The sequence below is a fragment of the Falco naumanni genome, chromosome 5, assembly GCF_017639655.2.
Source record: "Falco naumanni isolate bFalNau1 chromosome 5, bFalNau1.pat, whole genome shotgun sequence".
Taxonomy (NCBI): Eukaryota; Metazoa; Chordata; class Aves; order Falconiformes; family Falconidae; genus Falco; species Falco naumanni.
In genome coordinates, this window is record NC_054058.1 from 76,377,786 (window position 1) to 76,391,294 (window position 13,509).

Here is a 13,509-nt window from a genome sequence, read left to right on the forward strand (position 1 = left end):
AAGTTTCATACCTAAATCACACCTACATTAAAAAGTACAATAATCATTTACTTGTTCAGTCCTATTTCAGACATCTCACATCTATGCATTTATACATCTATTCCTTCCAGCACTCTTTCTCTATATCACATGTTATTTTGTACCACGGACCCTGCTTCGCTTGCTGGTTAAGACAGAGAGATGTGAAGAAATTGTTTAGGGCTACAAGGAACCTTCTTTTCCAGAGGATTCCTAGATGTACATGTTGGAAAATAAGGATTTGGAAAGCAAGATCTGGACCACTTTTGAAGCACCAGAAAAATAACTATGCAAATCAATATTCAGTAAGGTCCATCACTCTTGGTTACTCAGAAAGGCAAATGTTTTGTCTAAAAACAATGTATTGGATAGTCCAGTGATGAAGGTTTCAGTATGTAGCTTCTTCGTTCGATGTGTCCTGTAATTTTGACGAAGTAGAGGTTAAACCACCTGCCCTGTGGATGAAGGGAAGGTGTTTTTTCTGGATTTTAACATCCTTATGGACAAACTGTCCAGCTGTGGGATGAGTGGGTTCATGGTGTGCTGGGTGAAGAACTGGCTGAAGGGCAAAGCTCAAAGTGTGGTGAATGGGGCTACATCTGGCTGGTGACTGGTCACCAGTGATGTTCCTCAGGGTTCAATTCTAGGGGCAGTCCTGTTCAATATATTTATCAATGACCTGGATGCAGCAGTTGAATGCACCATTAGCAAATTTGCTGACGATACCAAACTAGGAGGTGCTGTTGACTCTTTTGAGGGACAAGAGTCCTTACAGAGGGATCTAGACAGTTTGGAACATTGGCCTGCGATTGATGGGATGGAATTTAACAAGTCCAGATTTTGGATTCTGCACTTAGGATGGAGTAATGCCAGGCACAAGAATAAATTGGGAGAGGAGTGGTTGGAAGAGCAGCTCTACAGAAAGGGATGTGGGGGTGCTGGTCAACAGCAGGCTCAGCACAATTCAGCAGTGCAGTGTGCCCTGGCAGCCAAGAGGACAAATCACATCCTGGGGTGCATCAAACACAGCATAACCAGCTGGTCAAAAGTGGTGATTATCCCACTGCATTCAGCATTGGTGCGGCCTCGCCTTGAGTACTGTGTGCATTTCTGGGCCCCACAATTTCAGAAGATCCTGGAATACATTAGAGGAGAGCAACAAACCTGGTGAAAGGGCTGGAAAGCACGTCCAGTGAGGAGCAGCTAAGGACTTTGGGCTTGTCTAGTTTGGAGAAAAGGAGGTTGAGAGGTGACCTCATTGCTCTCTACAGCTTCCTGAGGAGGGGAAGTGGAGCGGGAGGTGCTGAGTGTTTCTCCCTGGGATCCACGGGAATGGTTCAAAGCTGCATCAGGTGAAGTTTAGGCTGGACAATAGGAAGCATTTCTTTACTGAGAGGGTGGCCAAACCCTGGGACAGGGTTCCTGGGGAGGTGGTTGATGCCCCAAGCCTGTCAGTGTTGAAGAGGCATTTGGACAATGTCCATAGTAACATGCTTTAACTTTTGGTCAGCCCTGAACTGGTCAGGCAGCTGGACTAGATGATTGCTGTAGGTCGCCTCCAACTGAAATATTCTATTCTATTCTGTTCTGTTCTACCCTATCCTAAACAAAGTGAAATTATTTTGTATTTCCAAGTGTCTACATCACCTTTAGAAAAGGACAGTTTGCTGAGTTACGGAAGTCCTTCTGAAAACATTGTTCATTGCAATGCAAAATGACAAGATGGGAAGATAAAATTATTTACATCTAGAAAGATGTGAACTATAGATAATAGAAATCATGTTAATACTTATGTAGACAAACTCAATTTAAATTTTCACTGACAGGCTCTCTTACAGCAAATTTGAAATGCTGAACATAATTTAGTCTCCTCCTTCAATACTTCTTTAAAGGAGTTTTTGTTGTATGTGACATTTACAGATGTTCATTAGATCTGAGACGAGAGACAGAGGAAATAGCAGATTTCTATACCTCTTTTGGGTAAGTTCTGTACTTGCTTACTAATGTTTTGCAGATATTAGCATTTCAGTCATGTTTCACATGGGAGGTGAGTGACTGGAAACTTTCTATTTTACTTCATTATTTTTAAGGCCCACTTTCATTAGATTTTTCCATCCTAGTGACAGTAGTAGTTTACTTTGGCAGCCTGGAAAAGTTTCCATATAATGACAGCTTTTAAACGTTATAACTTGAAATTATTACTCATGTTTTCATAAATTGAGAAATAGGTGTTTTTTTAAAAGCTGATGCAGTACAGATTTAATTTAGAGCAAAATTATACCTGGGTTTGCTGAAGTCAGAGAAATACATTTCTGCTAGTAGCTGCCAGTTGATACCGCCGTTATTGCTGTACTGCAGCAGCACACCTTCTTCTCTGCTGTCTGGTTTATTGCATGAAGAACTGTCTCCTCCTATCTGGATGTAAAACTGGACAAAATCCACCCAGGTTGTATCCAAATCCCAGCTTACCAACTGTCTTTTTCCAGCCTACAATATAAAGAACAGAAAGACAATAATAATATTATATATATCACTTTCACTATGAATAGACATTATTTAAAGTCCAACAGAGATGAATATTGCACAGAAAACTGCACAACACGGAGGACACTGAATTCTGTGTTAACATGGAATGTTTTTGCCTTTCACACAATGATTCTGCTTGGCCATTCTTTATGTCTTAATGACCATGTTGTGATGCCACAAGAATTTTTATTATTATATTTCAACACACAATGCAACTTCACAGCACAATTTCCACACAGCTGTTTCATCTCATTCTTTCAAGGCCCCAGGTACCTTCAGAAGACAAAAAGCAGATGCTGGGTATCCTGAGTCAACCAGGGGTAAATTTTTAAGTATTCAGCTTTTTAATCATAAAGCAGTAAAAGGACATTTCTGCAGTCTCATTTCCCCAGTCGAATCTTGTACTGTGCAGGGTTACCCAATCATCTGAAATTATAGCCCCTATAATGCCTGCTGCTTGAAGCCCATCTCCTACAGCAGAACAAGGGAGTGGCATTTTCTTTTCATGCCTCGCCTGAGTAGGACTTGTTCCTATGCAAAACTAAGGCTTTTTCCTAGCAAGTGTTGTAAATCAGGAGTCTTTCAACTACAACCTCTGGATTTGGTTTCAGGTTTACCTAAGCATTAAGTGAGAGAAAAAAAGAGCCTCATAAATTATAGCGAACAGCTTTTCCAAGGACGTTTTTGAATTCTAGCAGGAAACAGCTCTTGGGTGTCTATGCTGTGGTCAACATGGTCACTCTCTGCATGTTGGCAAAGGAAGGCAGAGTATATTCAGCTAAAAAAAAGCTTTAAGTTTTAAAAGCCTTTTATTGTAACTGGAATTAGCCTGTTCCCCTCTTCCCCTGTGCCCTGGTGCTTGAGGCTGAGCTTGTGGGTTTGCATATCAGCAACCTATGTGATATGAAGCTGCCCATGCTGAGGCAGGACAGAGGTTCCCACAGAGGTGACCCCCATGCCCCATGCCTGGCACAGCCCTGCAGCGACACAGCGTTGTGCCACCGCAAGCTTTTATAGGTAGGGCAAAGCCAAATATGTGCAGCTGGAGGGAGGCTGCAGGGATCATACTTCGGCATTCATTAAAAGTAGCTGCAACCTGGCACTGCTCCCCAAAATGGATCAGAACTGGCAACACGCCTAGTATTTCTAATTCCCTAAAAATCATGGGTTCCTGTCCATCTCCGAGCACAAAAAGGTACCTAAAAGGAAAACATGGCTAAGTTATAAAATGATGCCTATGTTTTAAGTAATATTTATGGTTTTCTCTGGCTCATTTGTACATTCATGACCCTTCTGACAAATTTCCAGACAAATCTGAGATAAGCAAGTGACGTGATCTTGCTGGACATAAGTAACAAGATTTATGGGCTGAGATTTAAAATATCATCTGTGGGTTTTAATAAGATGATATATGAATTTTAATCCTGTTCCACTCACCACCTCTTTCCCCTTTCTACCTAGTTCAGGGTAAACAGCACAGATAAATACTACTTGCTTGCTTTCTCAGAACATTTTACTTTGCTGATGTTGCAGGCTGAGTCCATAGCTCATTTGCAGACCCCACCAAACAGGACACGTCGCACTCCTAGACTAATTTCTGGAAGCTGAATGCTTGTGTTTTTGAAACTTGGTTAGCTTGCACCACTGATGAAAACTAAAACCCATGAAGAATCCTTTGACCCTTGGAAAACTCGTTTAGGATACAGTCATATTGATTTGATCTTGAATTATGCCTGCTGTTTTGGTTTATTTGGTGGTTTACCCCTAGGAGCAAAGCTTTCCTGGGTGGTGCTGTGAGAGTGAGATGGGCTGAGTTTTGGGTGCAGCCCCAATCTTCCTGGTGCAGCCCCATGTGGCTAATACTGGCCAAAGTGACACTGATAATCTTTTGGTAGTTTGCTTTCACAGCTTCATTTGGAGATCCATAAGAATTTGAAATTATCATCATCAAATCAAACCATTGATAATAAAGATGCAAACACCCTTGCTGCCCCACGGGTAGGTGTATCCCAGTTGGCTGTGGGTACCCAAAGTATTGACCTGCCGTGGATCAAACTCTGGCTGTAAAACTATTCCAGGTGGGTTTTCCGTATCTACACCCCACAGCAGCTCTGCCTGCCAAAGGGTTAACCACAGAACCAGGTTAATGGGGAAAGGGCACAAGTGACATAAAACCTCACAGGAATTGCAGGGGCTAACTGAAAGAGCTCTGTATTCTGAACACACCTACAATTGATTCAAATGAGTTGTAAAACAAAAGATAGAGGGTTGGCAGAACAAAGCCAACATTAATTCCGGTAGCAGTACTTGATTATGGCAGTAAATATTAGACATTCAAATAAAAAGTGGCTATTTGAGCAAATGAAAAGAAATTGAGCCTGTGAATATGAGCTCCCAAAACAATACACAACTGTTGGGCAACTATAAAAATAATTTTTTATTACCTACCAGCATGGCCACTATATGACTTGAAAAAGATCTAAAAAGAAGTGAAATAAACTACCTTCTGTTGATGCCACATAGACTGCTACTACTCAAGAAATGAATGATAACCTAACCCTTAGAGATCAATAGAAAGAAGCCAGGAATTTCTAAATGAGTTTTTCACTCCTCCTTAGCAAAAATCAGAAGAAAGATCATAGCAGGTTAATTCTAATTTAGCAAACTACTTATGAGAAACTTGGCATAAGGAACTGAGCCAGAAGGAAAAACATCTAACAGAGAAGACAATTATATAAAAAATCCAATTATCACAATTAGCTAGTTATACTGATTGGTTTATTATGAAATTTTCAGCACAGAGCTGCATTTCCAGGGGAGCTGGATGTGAGACTACATAGGAGTGCCGAAAATTATTTGATGGGTTAGATTTTTGTAATGAGGTGAACAACACACAATTATACAGCGTTGCATATTGGGTTATTCTTCTGGGACTAATCTGGCTTTCATGACAGCGGTGGCAGTTTGATCAAACCTTTAGAAGAGAAGCACATAGCTGTGTTTATACTCTTCCTTTCAATTAAAAACAAAATCCAGTACTAGACTCGAGGAGCAACAATAAAAAATAAATCTGTGATTACAACCCGTAATCTTACATCTGGTCATAAAGATCTCTTTTTATTTTAGTTGTAATTGTTATTAGTTAGCAGAATTCCCTATCTCTCTTTCCTGCTCTATTATTTTTGTCTGCAAAGCATCCAAGTTATACAAAAGAGTATGCTCCTACAGGCTAACCACTTCCTTAAAGTCTGGCAGCGTTGTTTTTTCACAGGTTGTTGGTCCTGTGACCTCCGATTAAGCTGCCTGTCCCCTGGAAAGCAAACCTTTCTCCATCCCTTTCCCACAACAGTACAGAAAAAACAAATGGGAGCTGCTGGAAGCTGAGAAAGTCTTAAAGCAGTCTTAAGTCTTAAAGCAGAAAATGCACAATTAAGACAGTATGAATGTATACACTTCCCAGCGCACTGACAATTTACTTCCTTCCACTACAGCTGATATTTCTTGAATACATTATGCGTGTCTTTCCCTACTTCTTTTGATTGCTTTGTTCTTCACCTGCAGAGCACAGCTGTGCTGTTTAAGGCACTTCTCATACTGCATGCAGCTTTCTGCCACCTTCCTTTTCTTTGCCACATAACTGCATCACGCTCCATTCAAACCTACAGTATGTGCCTTTCTCAGCCTCCCATCCCTCGTTAGTACCTTGTTGAAGTACAGTGAGGAGCCAGAGGAGATGACCCCACAGCCTTCTTCAGGCTTGACGATCTCTCCCCCAATAATTTCCTGCCACTCTGTCTTCAGGCTGTCTGCGTTCTCGAAATCAGACATGACAGTCGAAGGAAGAGGATTTTCAGGCTGACATTCAGTACCCCGAAACCCCAAGTCACACCTGCAAGGAAGTGTAAATGTAACAAGCTTTTAAAGACTTTATTTGGCACTGGTAATTACTTAAGGTGGTGCACTGTCCTTTAAAAATGAGATGTGAAATAAAAAAAACATTCTAGGATTGGAATTTTGGATCCTGGAAACAAACTTGAGTAACTGTATAACGGAAAAAAGCTAAAAAACTCTAAAAAGCTAAATAATAAATAATATAATTACTTTAACATAATAATTTATATAAATTTAGTTTTATAATTTATGTTTTATAAAATGAATACAATGTATTATATTTATTCATCTTATAATAATTTATATTTAAAATTTTAAATAAAAATAAAATTAATAATTAATACACAATAAAAATATATATAAAAAAATTTAAAAAGCTTAAAGAAGTTTCTAAAAAAACCCTGTGGTGTCCAGAAAGTTTAAATCTATAGTCTTTACCCTTGGTATTGCACCCAGTCTGACAAAGGCTGTCAGGCAGTGCTGAGCTGGTCCCTGGCATCCTTCTGATCCCCAGCAAAACAGCTCCAGCACTGAGCTGATCCTTGCGGTCCTTGTGGGAAGGGCTAGAGGGGCCACAAGGACACCTGCGGCAGGACAGCCCTGTGCCACTGAAAGCTATTCTGATGCCTGGATCTACCAAGGGTATGGGTTCTTGGACAGAGAGGTGTGGAGCAACTGGTTGTTAATGTTGCTTGAGTAGTCTAATACCCCCCCCCCCCCCCCCGGCTTTTATTTGTTAGTGCTTAATCTAAAAATAAGAACAATGGAGCAGGGTGCGGGGGTGGGGAAGCAAAATAATAGGATACCTGAAGTAGCAGGAGACCATTGTTAAGTGGAACTGGCAAATGCTTTATACCTGCAAACGCCGTGGTCACACCAGCCATGTCCACTGCACATGTTTGGGCACTGCTGTCCGATGTAGATGTTGTCTAAGGCCCATTCATCTTGGGCTGTGTAGTAGCACTGACTCCAGCGGAAACGTGTGGCGCTGGACCTTAAAACCAATAACAACACTTTTATTTGCAATTCTTTACAGAACTGTAGGAAAAAAGATGCAACTATAAAAAAATAAAGTAAGGTGTTATCACAATCACAGCTCAGTCTCCAAAGACTGGCACAACCAAAGGCAGATTTTGGAATTGACCTTTTTAGATGATGGACAGGGCTATATAATGGCCTTTCCATCATTAATGACATTTCTGAGGAAGGCTGCAGATGTGTTACAGGGCGTTTTGTGCATTATTTTAAGATAAACCTATCAATGAATATTATCAGATTTTTATTGAGTGCCACTCTGCAAGGGTCACAGGTTGCAAAACCAGAAAGGTGGATCTAGGACACTACTTTAATTACATTTTTGCTCACAATTAACAGGATATAAGTTGTGTAAAAAGGTTTCTTCTGATATTTATAATTAAAAACAACTATTAAATTAAAGTTCTTGAGTGTAAGCATTTCTCCTCTTTGAATACTGGCTATTTCCTTCAACACTAATTAACTGTTTTTTATTGGCTATAGAATTTTTTTTTTGTCAGGATGATTCTAAACTAGATTTTACTCACATACTACTGGTGACATTGCAATCACAAGTTTTTAACAAAGATCCTGTTTCATAGCACCTGTTTTTTTTCCCCATGGTTAATAGCTCACTCTTGGCCAACTACTGGAACAAAATCTGTAACACCCAATGTTTAATTCATACATTCATACATGTATTTTGAATACATTCATATTAAAAAAATAATTCATACATTATATGTAATATATTTATATTTTTACATATACATAAAACTAAGCTCTGGGTATTTCTAATATTCTTCAAGCAGAATACCTTGCTCTAGTTTCTCCTTTCGAGTTAAATTTTTTCTCTTCAACAGCTTTATTTTCTTTATTATAGTGGGGTCAGGTAACATATGTATTAAAAAGTGCTTGGTGTTGGTCCTCTAGAGATTGTCCAGTGCAACACTGTCATTTTCCATGCTGAGTGACTCCTGCTAGCCAACCCCAGCCTCATATCCACCACCCTCAAAAATCAAGGCTGGAGAAGAGATTGAATAATGAGAAGAGGAATTTTTTGTCACTGTTGAGCCTTTCCAACCTGCCCTGCCAACCTGCGCACATCCAACAGGTTACAGGCACTGGCTAGAGGCAGCTCCCAGCTGGTAGGCGCAGGGATACTCCAATCTATGCTTGTGCCAGAATGAGATTAAGATAAATATGTTGCGTGTGAAGTGAAACAAAGACGGGAAATCATTCATTTTCATGCAGCAAAAGGGGCTGTGCTGGCTGCGTGATGCATCTGGGAAAAAAGGGGTGGGTGGGGGCAACGTGGGTGCTGAGGCTGGGTTGCAAAGCTATGTAGGGGATGGACAGGGAAGGCAAGTTTGACTGTGGAGAATTAAAAACCAGACTTTAAAATGGGACAGGCCTATGCCTGGCCAAGGGCTGACTAGACAGGCTGTGGATGAGAAGCAGGAGGTTCCTACAAGAAGTAGGAGTTTCTTTCCTAGCCCGTTTCTGAGCTGTACGGCTATGTTATGATGGCACAGGATGTAATGCTGTTACTACAATTCAAGACAAAGAGCCCTTCCTCCTACCCCCAAAAATTTATGTAGAGTAAGACCTATTAAAGTGAATATTATAAAGGTGCCTGAGCCACCTGCTCACATGTATGGAAGTAGAGAAGTGGATAAAGGAGGGCTGTGCAGGCACAATGAACAGTACAGCTGAGCATGTCATATTATAAGGACACAAAGATTAGTTTAGTACACGTTTGGAGAAATTTTTAAAACACCAATTTTGAATTTCTTTAGCAAACAAGTGAAGCTGCCCAAAGGCTTGATTTTTAATTGGAATGACCCCTGTTTGTTTTAAATATCTGCTTGATATTGCAAATACTGTAATCATTTTTACAGCACGCAGAGCTAATCTGTGGGGGCAGATCTGCTGATTAAATACTCCCTCAGGATACAACGTATTGATGGGTTACATTAAAAGAGCTATGAATTATCCATTAAAAGTGCACAATGCCAGTAATCTGCACATGAAGGACCTCCTAAGCTTGCATAGGCACAACGGACGGTCCATATTCACCACGATTATTTACTGTTTATTTTTGAAGTGCTCTGAAGTCAGCTTGTCAGGTTGGTGGTGGCGTTCATGTTCGCTACAGAACATCAACAGCACCGCAGAGAGCCCAGAGAGGCTGTGTGCTCCGGAGGGACTGCTAACACCTGGTGTTAACTCTCATGTGGGCTGAGCAAAATAACAATACTGAAACCAAAGAAAGGTTTTAGAGCAGGCAACGCGCCCCCAGCCATGACCTCCCAGCACAATAAAGTCGTGTCATGTTGTCTGCCCAGGTGACAGGAGGGCATGCCTTGCGGCCAGGCCTCTCTGGTTTTTGGTAGGGAAGGCATGTGGGTAGAGGTGGGGTGTGTGACTGCAGCCCAGGGGTATCTACACAAATTGGGGGGTGGGAGGGGGGGATTCACAGTGACAGAGGGGCAATTTTGCCATCCCATGGAAGTCTTGTGGTGCCCAACAAGTGGCGGTGCTGCCTGGATGCAGTTCCCCATGCTGCTTGGTGTGGCATTGGTGGCATTTCCTCAGCCGCTCGCTGGCCTCTGCCAGGCGCAAACATCCCTGCAGGGTGGCTGTGGGGGTTCATCGCGGCGGGGTTTGGGGCACCCCTCACACCCACCCTACGCAAACAGCGGGGAGAGCCCACCCACGGGTAATAACGACGCACACCTCTGTGCCCAGGGCAGCACCACAGCTGAAACCCCACGGAGAAGACCCCTGTGCAGCACCGCTGCGGGGCTGTTCCCTGGGCTGGGCCTGCACTGGCAGGCATGGAGGCTGGCAAAGGCTGGCAGCACAGAGGCCAGCAGCACGGAGGCCAGCAGCATGGAGGCCAGCAGGCACAGAAGACAACAGAGGCCAGCAGCATGGAGGTTGGCAACACAGAGGCCAGCAGGCACAGACGCTGGCAGCACAGAGGCCGGCAGCATGGAGGCAGCAGGCATGGAGGCTGGCAGGCTTAGTAGCTGACAGCCTGTGCTGGGTTTCGCCTCAGCAAAATGTTTCCCTGGGCAGGTTCAGTGTCCCGCTCCCGCTGCCGGGCTGGCCACCCCACCAGGCACAGAGCACAGGGTCACGCGCCGCTGGAGCGGCTCTGCCTTCCTCCTCGGGTCTCAGATGTTGGCTGCACGTCAAGCTAAGGGCGAGCTCAGCTCCCCTTGTTTCTTAGAGGCTCCCCCAGATGAATGCAGTGATGGCAGGAGACTTGTTTCCCTCATTTAAGGGAGGAGTTGTGTTGCCGCCTGAAGATGAACATGCAGCTGAAAAGGAGGTGTGTGCACTGGCTGGGCAGCTGGGGACTGTCCCTGGGGAGCAACATCTTAGCGGATGGGGGTTATTTTTAGCTTCAGACAGAGAAAGCTCTGCGCCAGGACAGCTTTGTGGCTGCGGCAATCCCATGGCCCCCGAGATGCTGCGGGATGAGGGCTGCCCTCACCTTCCCACCCAGCCAGGTGGTCATGGGCAACCCATGGAATGCGGGGCTGCTGTCACACGGCTGTGGGCCACAACAGCTGTCACAGACTCAGATCCCTTTCTGGGCATGGGATAGTGTGTGTTAAGCTGAATTCACAACTGCAAAAGCAACATGGCCGAAAGGCTGGTCCTGCTCACTGGTTTTGAAAGCTTTCCAAGGCTGCTCTTGCACCTCAAGGTAACAATGGCTTAACAGGATTATGCTGTTAAAAATGGTAATCAGCATTTTAAAAAAGCCATGTTAACTGAGAAAAGAGAATAAGGAGATGAGTGTCAGCTGCATTCTCAGTGATAAAATATCAGGTTTTTGGACAGTCACCATTTGGACACCTATTCAAACGGGAAGTACAGTATTGAGGAGTTATGAAAGCATTTTATTACAACCAAAATAAACTACCCTAGTTCCTCATATGTCTTCCCAGGTTTGTTCGTTGGGGTTTGGGTTTATTTTTATTGGTTGTTGGGGTTTTTTTTTAATTTTTTTATGCTACTGGAAGGCAATCTGGCTTTCTGATGAAATATCTAAGTTAGGCTGATGTCAAATAAAAGTCACTGTTGTTGTGTGACATTTTACATAAGCACAAGAAAATCATGTCCCAGATGTATTGTGAGTGAAATAATGTTCTTTCTGTTATAGACTTTTTCTGATATGTGGGTTAAAATAAAATCATTGTCTTCTCTCCTGATATTAAAACCCCTAATGATCGAATGCAAATTTGTAGCTGATAAAATTGTATTTGCTACCTTCTGAGTTACCGTAATTACATTTACCCAATTATCCTGAAACTCTCATTCAGTCATTAGGTGTTGATTTGTTTATGAAGTCAGCAACTGACAGCTGCTTGTATCTCATTAAGGCCTGTTCATATGTAAATGCCTCCCATAAAACTGAAATTAATTTTCATCAGTGTTAGAAATGTTCAGTTCAAGTACAATACAATTTCAGTGAGCAGGTGCATATATTTCATTTCCCCAGTACAAGCCTCACTGTTGCAGCAGACCTCCTAACACCTCAAATCTCAGATAACACGGGGACCTTGTAAACCCATGCTTGCCAGATGCAGAACATCTACAGATGTGCAGAAATACCAGCATGCCCAGAAAGTTTTACAGGAGAAATAGGTGCTGTTTTTAACAACATCCTGGCTGCATGAGCACAGCACTGCAGCCGGAGACTACCTGTGCACCCAGGGTGCAGACCTCAGCAAAGACGTGTGCACGCTGGAATAAAAGCCCTGGCAATCATAGCAGGGCTGCACAGGGGTGTGAAGGCATGTCGAGGCTACCAAGGGCCAGAGCAAGGCTAATGAGACCTCAGTCCTCAGTCCTGAATCCTTATTTAGGTGGTTTATTTCCCTGAGCAGTAAGCACAGCGCAGGCTGTGTATTTGGCAGCCCTTGTCTTGTGGGGCTGAACCAGAAGGAAGGTCCTCAGAGTCCCCTTTCCCTCCCCTCATTTTTGGGAAGGCAGATGACCTGGCTCTCCCCCTCTGCACTGTTCTTCCCAGCCATCACCAAATTTTTGCCCATGGATGGTTGTTGCAGGGGGGCATGGGTGGGGAAGGGAGAGGACAAGGGGGGAGGACACCCTGAAGAAGAGCCTTGTGGTGAATATTTGCTACCAGGCCCCCGGGATTATGCCCTCTGTGTGGCCAGACTGGCAGAGGAGCTCTCCACGTCAAATGTTCACCAGTAACCTCCAGGTTTGTAAAGGCAGAAACTTGCCCTCAGTTAGTAATGGCGCTTTACAAATACCAAAAAACATCCCCTCCCAATCTCAACCCAAAGGAGCAACTGTGCCCTTGGTCTGCTTGTTGCCAGTGAAAAGGAGGGGAAAAAAGAGGGAAAGCGGCTGAGATGTGTCTGGTGTGCCAGATCGCTTTTGGCGGGGAACATGCAGCCATCCTTCCTCTTCACCCCGATTACAGCACAGCACAACACAGTCATACTGAACATGTGCTTTATGAAGAGCAAAGTAATGTTCAGTGGTAATTCGTACCTTAATTACAAACAAAACCCTGCTAACAAACAGGAATCCCTTCAGATACAAGATAGAGTGTGAAATAGTTATGATTTGTGTGCAGCATAAAACAGGAACCCAGCTATTATTTCATCATAATTTCTCCCCACAGTATCCTAAATTAAAATGGAATTATTTGCTTCTGTCACCTCATATGCTGAGGAAAATTACTAGATCCTAAAGAAAAAAAGGCCCACCACATTGGTATTATCATCAACTATACAGTGTATAATAATAATTTTAAGTACAGTATATATCTCATAAATAAATTTTAAGATAACAGCCTACTCTTAGAGTATAACGTGCAAAATTGTAGACAGTTTTTAAACTCCTAAGTGCCTAAATAAACCATAGATTTTACAGCTGGTGGCACATAACGGCATGTAAGATTTAGTACATTATAGTCTAACTGCAAAGCAGTTATTTATAGGCTTACTTGTGCCATTTGGTATTATCTAACCTGATATACTTTAAGGATTCAATACTTGCCCCTGATGT

The 13,509-nt window shown here is 42.8% G+C and overlaps 1 protein-coding gene across 2 annotated transcripts in view; it reads right to left on the bottom strand.

Moving 5' to 3' along the window:
* Nucleotides 1-13,509, bottom strand: part of RELN (reelin) — a 297,403-nt gene that overhangs the window by 71,906 nt on the left and 211,988 nt on the right. For both annotated transcript variants that reach the window (XM_040594080.1, XM_040594079.1), the window contains exons 23-25: nucleotides 7,292-7,429; nucleotides 6,247-6,433; nucleotides 2,300-2,505 (exon numbers count right to left, since the gene is read on the bottom strand). In XM_040594080.1, coding sequence (XP_040450014.1) covers nucleotides 2,300-2,505; nucleotides 6,247-6,433; nucleotides 7,292-7,429 — 531 coding nt within the window. The remainder of the gene's footprint in view (nucleotides 1-2,299; nucleotides 2,506-6,246; nucleotides 6,434-7,291; nucleotides 7,430-13,509) is intronic.